At 54.7% G+C, this 10,059-nt stretch overlaps 1 protein-coding gene across 12 annotated transcripts in view; it reads right to left on the reverse strand.

The window, feature by feature from the left end:
• Nucleotides 2,013-10,059, reverse strand: part of BCL2L1 (BCL2 like 1) — a 49,660-nt gene continuing 41,613 nt past the window's right edge. For 6 of the 12 annotated variants that reach the window (XM_021077300.1, XM_021077302.1, XM_021077301.1 and 3 more), the window contains exon 3: nucleotides 2,013-3,677. In XM_021077300.1, coding sequence (XP_020932959.1) covers nucleotides 3,540-3,677 — 138 coding nt within the window. In that variant the 3' untranslated portion in view covers nucleotides 2,013-3,539. 12 annotated transcript variants of the gene reach the window in all.

Genomic DNA, 10,059 nt, shown 5'->3' on the forward strand with positions numbered 1-10,059 from the left:
AGGCTAGGGGTCAAATCCGAGATGCAGCTGCTGGCCCACGCCACAGCCAGAGTCACAGCCACAGCCACAGCCACAGCAATGCGGATCTGAGCCGAGTCTGTGACCTACACCACAGTGCACGGTAATGCTGGATCCTTAACCCACTGAGCAAAGCCAGGGATTAAACTCCCACCCCACATAGTTGGGTTCTTAACCTGCTCAGCCACAATGGAAACTCCGAGAATATATTTATATTTATGTATTAGCCTTTGTATAAAGAAGTTTCTAGAAGGGTGGATATTAAGAATCTGGGGAGGGGACCTTGAGTGGCTAGGTTAAGGGACAGGGGTCAGGGACGCATTGTGGGCCTAAGGGTAGCAGGAGGCTGGAGGCTTTGGTCTTGAACCAAGGGGAATGGTGACCCTGAGCCCCAGGAGAGCCGTGACAAGTTCTTTTTTTTAGGGCCGCATCTGCGGCATGTGGAGGTTCCCAGGCTAGGGGTCTAATCGGAGCTACAGCTGCCAGCCTACGCCACAGCCACAGCAACGCTGGATCCGAGTGGAATCTGCCACAGTTATGACAACGCTGGATCCTTAACTGAGAGAGGCCAGGGATCGAACCCGCAGCCTCATGGTTCCTGGTCAGATTCGTCTCCGCTGGGCCATGACGGGACCTCCCCTTGGCAAGTTCTGAATCTGGTACCCATGAGTTGGAAGTGTAGACGTCCTTCCGGTGAACATGGCAGAGGATGGAGGGGAGGACACCACGGAAATCTGGCCAGACAGAGGTCGTGGGCACTCTGGGAGGGAATCTGGGTTGGGAGTGGCTTTTAGGTGGCAACCATCGGCCACCAGGGGGCAGTCAAGCTCGGTCCTTAAGGGTGGTGGGGCGGAGAGCCTGAGGCAGGTCCTGCCCCCCAGGCCCGCCCCCTTAGCTGGAGTTCTGCTCCCTTTCCCAGACCCCTCCCTGACCTCTGGCCACAGCCACGTGAACTCCATGAGGAGCACCTCCTTCCTCCTCCTAGGAGTCCGCTTGATGGTGGGGTCATCGCTGCTGCCCCCTCAACTTCCAGCACCCCCAAACTTTGCTAGGTTATCTCATTCAATCTTGATGACAACTGCTTGAGATGGGCACTACCGTCCTACCCATTTCATAGATGGGAAAGCTAGGGCATAGAGAGGCTAGGTAACTTGCCCAAAGACCAGGAATGCTGACTCAGGATACACACCTGGCCTGTCCACCCTCAGAACTGGAGCATTAACCAAACCATGGCTTCTCCACTCTGCTCCCCTTTGAGAACCTTCTTCACACAGCAGCCAGAGGGCGCTTTGGGGGCCATAAGGGGTATATCACTCCCTGACAACCTTCCTCTGGCTCTCCCTGCCCTCAAGATCAAGTTCGGTCCCCCTCAATCCACCTCTGGCACCATATTGACCCAGGAGCCCACAGACACACCGACTTTTCTTCAACCTGAAGAAAACTCTTTGCTCTTCCTGTGCATTTGCTTCAACAGAGCCACTCTTGCCTCCCTGCTTCTTTGGGATAATTCTTATAGCCTGCCTGTTCAGGCCCTGGCTCTGATGTCACTTCCTCCAGGGAGCCCTCCCTGAATCCCAGACAAGCTCAGGTTCTGTGTGAAATGCTGTTGGACACTCGTTACGAGCCTTTTGGGTTGTACTGGTCTCAGACATGTGCTTCGCTTTGTAATTATAATCATACCCCTATTCCCAAATCTCAAATCACCTCTCTAGCGCTCTCACTGATCCAGCAGCCAGTCTTGGGGCATTATCTTTAAAACGTTATCTCAAATCTGACCCCTTCTTACCTCCTTCCCCATTAGGTCCTTTATGTCTTGCCATGATTCCTCAGGGTCACCCTGTTGCCTCCTCTGCCCTGCAACAGCTGGCACCATCCTTATATTCATCTGGCTGTCCCCACTGCCCTCCCTGGCAGCCTCTCTGCCAGCCAAGCAGCCCCCACCCCCACCCCCCCGCTGGCCCCGTCCCGCAGCACACTGAAGCCTGGGCCCTTTGTTCACTGAATCAACACAGTTTATTACTGAACTGCACTTTCACCTTCACACAGACTATTTCAAAGAGCTGGAACAAGTGTGGGGTGGGGGTTGGGGGAGGGACAGGTGTCCCTCAGGAGCCAGGACCCCCGGCTGGCTTCCCCGGACCAGGGCAGGGGAGGGAGCATCAGGCTGTTTGACCTCCGGGCACCAGCTCTCCACGTGCACACGCACAGCAAGCCAGCAGCTCCTCACACATAAATACAGACACGCTTAACAAAAATAGTATATCATCTTCACAAGGAATAAAAACTAGTCTCAAATATGTACAGCAGAGAGCCCGGGGTGGCCGGGGCTAGGCCGGGACCCCCAGGGATGAGACAGGCCATGGGTGGAGCAGAGGAGAGAAGGAGGCCTGAAGAGCTCCTGGCCAGGCCACTCTGACCTCGGCAGCCCGGCTGCCCAGGCTGAACGAGGGTGGTGCACAAATCGTTTGGGCCAGGCAGGCAGGTCTGGCCCCTCCAGCAGCCCTCCCTTCACGGCAGCATGAGGCTCTCCTTCCTGCCCTTCTTGCCTGAGGTAGGGAAGACCCTAGGGCTCCCACAGCTGCTCCCTGTAGCTCCCCTCACCTCTGGCTGAGGCTCCTGACCCCCATGGGCAGCAGCCCAAGGCAAAGATGCCACAGGCTGATCTCCTTGCAGGAAGTGAGGCAGCTGAGGCCATAAACAGCTCTGGGGCACCTGTCTAGGGCCCAGTTGGTCCCTCAGTCATGGTCATGGGAGCTGGGGAAGAGGAAGGGGAAGGGAGCGGAGGTGGTGCTAAACCGCGAGGGCCACCCGAGCTTTGGCGTGGGGTGCTTCCTGCAGCTACAGCCCCCTCCATCCCAGGTGGGGCTGACCTCTAGCCAGAGGCCTCTAGTGGACACTGGGATTTGGGGGTAGGGACTTTGGCCAGGCCAGAGGTGGGGAGAGGGTCCTGGTCCTTTTTACTTTCTCCCAAGCAGCCTGAATCCGTAATTAGTCAGAAGTGGCCCTAAGTAGCTCTTGGAGGGTGGGCATGAAAGGAAGGGGAGCCCAGGTCCGGGAGGGGGAAGACAGGAAATGATCAATTCTGAGGCCACAAACATCAAAACGAAGGCAATCTAGTCTCTTTTTCTGGGGAAAAGGGTCAGAAAGCTCTCTGTGTCCTGGGCAGGAGAGCATTCTCTGGGAGGCTGGGGGAGGGGCTCCACCTATTAGGCAGGGAATTCTGGCCCCTGCCACAATCCCTCCACCACCCTGGCACCTGCCAGCTTCCATGGGGCAGATTTGGGGGAAACTTTGTGGGTTTTGAGGCCAGGAGAACTGAGGTGTTGGGGAAGGCGGCTCTCACAGAAGCATGGTAGATTCTAGAAACTAACTGCAGGGGACCAGGTTAGGCCCAACCCTGTGAGGGGTGGGTAGCGGTGGGCTGCACGTAGTGGTTCTCCTGGTGGCAATGGTGGCTGGACGGAGGGACGTGGTGGGGGCGGGGGGGGGTGTGAGAAGGTGAGTAGGTGGTCAGTGTCTGGTCATTTCCGACTGAAGAGCGAACCCAGCAGAACCACCCCAGCTAGAGTCATGCCCGTCAGGAACCATCGGTTGAAGCGCTCCTGGCCCTTCCGGCTCTCAGCTGCTGCATTGTTTCCGTAGAGTTCCACAAAAGTGTCCTGCAGGGAGACAGGAGAGAAAGGGAACATGTGGTTTGAGGCCTCAAACTGTGCTGAGGGTGGGTGGGCCGAAGGGGGGCTGTCTGCATGCAGTGGCTTTGGTGATTTGAGAAACAGTAGCTGTCTGTGACCTCTCTTGGCCAGAAAAAGGGTTAAGGGCTGCCCTCCCTCCTGACCCTCGGGTGGGAAAAACCAACCCATTTTACTGTTGAGAAAATAGGTGCAAAGTGGGAAAGAGTTTTGTCCAAGGTCAGACAGCTTCAGAACCTGGGGTGGGAAAGGGATGGCCAGGGGCAGGGGACTGACAGGAAGCCAGGTGGCCGGAGAAGCATGACAAGAGGAAGGGAGAAAGGAGTTGAGGGTGTGGGATGAGCGAGAGTTGGACCACGCGTGGTCTGGAGTTTGGAGTTGAGCCCAAGGGCAGTGCAGAACCACCAGGTCTCAGGCTTCCCACTGCTGCAACAGAGGGAGGGAGGGAAAGAAAGAGGAGAGACAGGGCTAAATTCCCAGAGCGATTCAGGGGCAGAGCAGGTCTGCAGGGAGGCTCTGACCAGGACAGGCGGATGGGTGGGCAGAGCAGGGCAGAGTAGAGACAGTAAGAAATGATGCAGGACTGGGAGTTCCCATCATGGCACAGCGGAGGCGAATCCGACTAGGAACTATGAGGTTGTGGGTTCAATCCCTGGCCTCGCTCAGTGGGTTAAGGAACCGGTGTTGCTGTGGCTGTGGTGTAGGCTGGTGGCTGCAGCTCCGATTAGACCCCTAGCCTGGGAACCACCATGTGCTGCGGGTGCGGCCCTAAAAGGACAAAAAGACAAAAAGGAAAAAAAAAAAAGAGAGAAATGATGTAGGACTGGAATGGGGATTGGAATGAGGAGGACTGGAATGAGGGCCTGGCCCTGTCCCGGACCCCACGGGGCATGATCCTGGGCCCAGGAGGTGAGCAACAGCCTTCTGCCCTGAAGCTAGTCAGGAGGGAAGCACATGATATGGGGAAGGAGGGGCTGCGGGTTAAGTTATCCAGCCTAGGGTAGAGCCAGCCCGTGGGCAGGGAGAGGGGAACTTGGAGCACCCTTTAATGAGTGAGCTTGGCACCCCATTTGTCCTTTAATTCTCTGAACAACACTGCAGTGTGATGCTGTCTCACCCCACTGACAGACCAGGAAGCCGGACCTCTCAGTGCAGAGGGACTTGATCAGGTCACCCAGCTTTGCGGTGGAACCAGAATCCGCACATGTTAAATCAGCATGCTGTGTGTGTGGAGGGAGGGAATGGGTCACTGCCTGGTTCCAGAGATGGCATTCCTGCCTCCCCATCAAGAGCTCACACCTCTACCTGGGCCCAACTCGCTGAGTGGCGGCTGTTCCCTCAGACGTGCCTGCCATTTCCGGTTGGCCCTACTGTGCTGGCTGTGATATCTAGTCTGAACAACACCCCTCACTCCATGCCCCATGCAGAGGTTTTTACAAACAGATGAGGGAGCGCCTATCGTGGTGCAGTGGAAACGAATCCGACTAGGAACCATGAGGTTGTAGGTTCAATCCCTGGCCTCGCTCAGTGGGTTAAGGATCTGGCATTGCTGTGGCTGTGGTATAGGCCGGCAGCTGCAGCTCCGATTGACTCCTGGCCTGGGAACCTCCATATGCCGAGAGCGCGACCCTAAAAAAACACCCAAAACAACACAGATCAGATCACGGCACACCAACAACTTTCAGAAAGCCAGCATCATGTCTGTTCATATCCCTGGTACCTAGCAGAGGGCCATGCGCACTGAGCTGCCAACTTGACTCAAAGAATCCTCAACACTTATTAAGCCGTTAGGGAAGTCGCAGTGATAAATGAACCAGAGCCCTTCCAGAAAAGCTCACCATCTGCTTGGGAAAAGGCATTGGGAGGGGAAGGCAGGCAGGTGGGGAAAGCCCCGCCATTCAGACCACATCACTCCATGCTCTGAAACTCCCCATCACACATGGAATAAAGTCCTTCCCACAGCCAGCAAGTCCAGCAGGACCGTGCCCCTCCCTACCACACAGTCCACCCCAGCTGCACTGGCCTCCCTGCTGTTCCTGGAATATCCGCTGAGCTTGGTACCTTGCTGCCTTGTGTTGCCTGAACACTCGACCCCAGGTCTTCACCTCCCTTACTCCCTTGTCTCACTCCTGACTCGACTCAAATGCCATCTCCTCAGAGAAGTCTGCCCGGGCCACCCTGGCTAAAATGCTACCCCACCCCACCCCCTTTCTCCCTATCCCCTTACCTTATTTTTCTTCTGAGCACTTGCAAAAGAAGAGTCTACCCTTGGTCTTGGTTTTGATTTGTCTCCTGCAGGAGATGTGGCTTGATGAGGCAGAGAGCCTGTCTTGTTTCTAGATACCCAGTACCCAGAACAGCGTCTCGCACACAGTTGGTGCTTCATAAATACATGAGTAGAACAAAGGTCTTGCATGTCTCCTAAGTGCCAGGCATTGTCATCCCACTTTACCTTCATCAGAATCCCCAGATGTTGGAGTTCCCACTGTGGCTCAGCAGTAAGGAACTTGACTAGTATCCATGAGGAGGCAGGTTCAATCCCTCACGGGATTGTGGCGTAGGTCACAGATGCAGCTCGGATCCCATGCTGCTGTGGCTGTGGTGTAGGCCGGTGGCTACAGCTCTGATTCGACCCCTAGCCTGGGAACTTCATATGCTGCAGGTGAGGCCCTAAAAAAAAAAAGGAATGTAGAGCTCTGAGCCCCAGTTACCTGTTCTCAGACAACTGAGGATAGAGTAAGTAGGAAAGCCTGGGGTCACCCAGCTAACAGGTGGCAGAGCCAGAATCAAAACCTAGGACTGCCTGGCCCCAACAGAGTGCTGCCACAGAGGGAGGCTGGGATGGAGGCAGAGCCTTGGGTATGAGGGGAGAAGGACAGTGGCAGCAGCCAGTGTCCTCACTCTTTGGCCGCACTGCTGCCCAGGCTCTCCTCCTCCATCTTGGTTAGCCTTCATGGGTGTTGACAGACCAGAAAATTCTTAGAGGAATTTTAATTTTTCTTGTCCTAAGTGAAGCAGGCTCAGGTGAAGTCACGAAAAGATCTGTGATGGAGGAGAGTCCTGGGCTGTGGGGAGCATTAAGAGAAGGGAGGCCACAGCCAGAAGGCCCTTGTTATCCCAAGGGGCTAAATGTCCCACAAGAACCCAGGACACAGGGGTGCAGCCAAAGTGGGAGAGGCCTGGCTCCCTGGATGGGAACTTTCCTGAAGTAGAGGTCTGGCAGCCACAGGAAATTTTCAGCTCTGGGGCTGAGTTGGAGTAAACAGGGCCTGTCCCTGCAAGGGCACAAAGCACTCACTGTCCAGGAACAGTCATTCCAGGGTGGAGGGAACATTCTCCTGCTGGTGCCACAGAGACAAGGCTCAGATCTGCCCAGCCCCCACCCACGCAGTCCCGGTTGGACAACCTTCATCTCCATTTCAGAAGTGCCTTCTCCTAGGGAGGGAGGGGGCAGAGGACCGTGGGTTCTGGGGACTGCTTTTGCAGCCAACATGAGCAAAATGGGGTGTGCTGTTCCAGGGCGGGGCTGGGGAGGCAGTGGTGTGGGTATATTTAGCCCAAGGTTCACACACACACACACTTGGAAACAAACACAGCCATTTTCTCAGTGGGCGGCTGCTCTGGATAAATAAACAAGATTGTGGAGCAGCCCTGGTCTGGAAAAGCAGAGATCAGCCCCCACTGCTGCTCAGTGGCTCTCAGAGGTTTCAGCCAGAGCTGGCATGGTGGGCAGGGAGTGAGATGTAAGGGTGGGGTTCAGGGAGGTTTCCGATGTCACAGAGGCTCTCAGGAGACCCAGGCCTAAGAGGCTACCTGCATCCTCAGCGTGCATTAGAGCAAAGCGGGGCATTTCTCTTTGCAGCTGCAACTGCTACCACGGCACCCATGTGGGGTCTTCAGGACCACTGGGGACGGGTAGTGGCGAATGACCTCCCTGAGAGAACCATGGACTCCTAGCCAGGCAGACCCCAAGTCAGCAAGGCCAACCCACTCACCCACACTACAGTCTCAAATAGCCAATTTGTGGCAGAACTTGGACTAGGAATCGGGGTCTCCTGATTTGACATTGGGGCCCTTCAAAGCGATGAGACAAGAACCAGGGTCCCCAGGAGAAGCTAAGGCTGGGATCACTTTCAAGATGCTGCCTCCAACAATCCGGGCCACATGTGCGGACTAGCCGCCCCCTGCACTCCAGAGGGCCTCAAGCCTGTGTTTCTTTGCCAACACTGTCCTCCAACTAGTCACCCTGCCCACGTCTCCCCTCCCCAGTCAGCCCACCCCTACTCAGCTTATATGACCCCACTTTGGAGTCCTGCCTTCCGAGAAGACCTCCCTTTTCATCCCGCCTTTAACTCCAGGATGAACGGCTCCTCTGTGCTCCCAGGGGTTTTGGACCTTCATTCACACCATAACTATTTACTGGGCACCTTACCATGCTCCGAGCCCAGCCCTGGAGACACAGCGGTGAACAAGACAAACGATGGCCCTGCCTTCACAGAGCTTATGTTCTAGTCTGCTCATTTTCCATCGGGGGTGGGGTGGGCAGAAAGCCATACACACTACAGCTGTGGTATTCAAAGTCATGGCAGAGCAACAAGGACAAAAACGTCTAAAATACTCCTTAGCGGAAGGGGTGGTAAGCATAAAAAGGTTGAATAACACTGTCCTAGTAGGAAGCAGAAAGAAAAGGAGCCAAGACAATTTCAGAGATGATGAGGATTTGAAGACAGTAACCTGGGCAGGTGATAAAGAATACCTGGGGACTGGTGAAGGTAGAGTGGTCAAAGAAGGTGTATCTGGGGAAGTGAGATTTGAGCTGAGACCTGAGTGATACGGTGGCAGTGGCCAAAGGAGGATCCAAAATGTTGGGTGATGGAGTACCCTGGTGGCCTAGTGGGTTAAGGATCTGGCGTTATTACTGCTGTGGTAAGAGTTTGAATTCTGGCTGGAACTTCCGCATGCCGTGGGCACGGCCCAAAAAAAAAAAAAAAAAAAAAAAAATATATATATATATATATATATATATCGGATGAAAAAGAGCATGTTCTGGCAGAAATAACATGTGCAAAGGCTCTGAGGTGGGAAGAAAGGGCAGGGGCATCCCTAGGTCGAGGCCTTCTGTCTGTGTGTCAGTCTCTCCCAGCAGTCTGGGGACTCAGGGCAGGCAGGGACCAAGATCGACCACGTCTGAGGCCAGGGGCCCATCCAGACAGGCAGACTGATTTCAGCTAGATCTCTGTCCAGAGATAGCTCAGGGCACAATGCAGGTCACCCTGCGGCCAACTGCAACCCATCAGGAAAAAGGTTGGCACAACAATGCCCCGAGTGCGAGTGGACCACCTGCCCTGCCAGGGTCTGGAGTGCAGTCCCTGCTTGAATCCAGTTAGTCCTCCTGCTCCCATCCTTCTCCTCTTCTCACCTCCTACTTCTTCACAGTTCCTTCTGGCAGTGTGACTTGGAGCAGGTGACTTCTCCAGCCCACAGTGCCCTCACTTGTTAAAACGACAATAACTGTTATCATGGCTGCGGACCTTTATCACGTGGCTGACTGCTCTGCCTGTGCCAGGCCCTGAGCAAAAAGCCCTGTACTCTGAGGAGGCCGTGTTCCCTCATCATAGGCACAATCATGTTCACTTGAGCGACTATTGCCTTTTTTTGGTTAGTTTTTTTTTTTGCCTTTTTAGGGCCGTACCTGTGGCATATGGAAGTTCCCAGGCTAGGGGCTGAATTATAACTGCAGCTGCCAGCCTACACCACAGCCACAGCAACGCGGGATCCTTAACCCACTGAGTGAGGCCAGGGATCAAACCCGAGTCCTCATGGATACTGGTCGGGTTTGTTACTGCTGAGCCATGATGGGAGCTCCCTTGAGTGACTATTTTCTGTCCTGTCTCCTCGACTAGGCTGTATGTGGTTTTTGTCACCTGTATCTCAAGAACCTGGTGCGATACCTGGAACATAGCAGGTGCTGTTCTAAATGAACCTATTTGAACTGAACCAGTGAATGACTCCTTTCAGTTACTCCTCAGAACATTTATCGTGGCTTCATTGTACTGATGTGAAAATGGGGACTTCGGCATTCATCCACAATCTCTATCTAGGAAGTGGGGGGCTAGGATTCGTCTGAGTTTTGGCTTCTCGTTCATTCTGATCTCAGTCCCTGCTGTCTCCTCAGTGGCAGTGGCAGTGGCAGTGGCTGACACTGCCTACAGGACACTCTTCTTGGCCCTTTCTGTGGATGACTTCATTTAACTGCCTCTACCGGTCAGTGGGCACTCCTGTTAACCTGTCACATAGCTGATGGATCCGAGGCCCACAGATGATGTGTGTGACTTGCCCAAGGTCACACAGT

The sequence above is a fragment of the Sus scrofa genome, chromosome 17 (genome assembly GCF_000003025.6).
Source record: "Sus scrofa isolate TJ Tabasco breed Duroc chromosome 17, Sscrofa11.1, whole genome shotgun sequence".
Taxonomy (NCBI): domain Eukaryota; kingdom Metazoa; phylum Chordata; class Mammalia; order Artiodactyla; family Suidae; genus Sus; species Sus scrofa.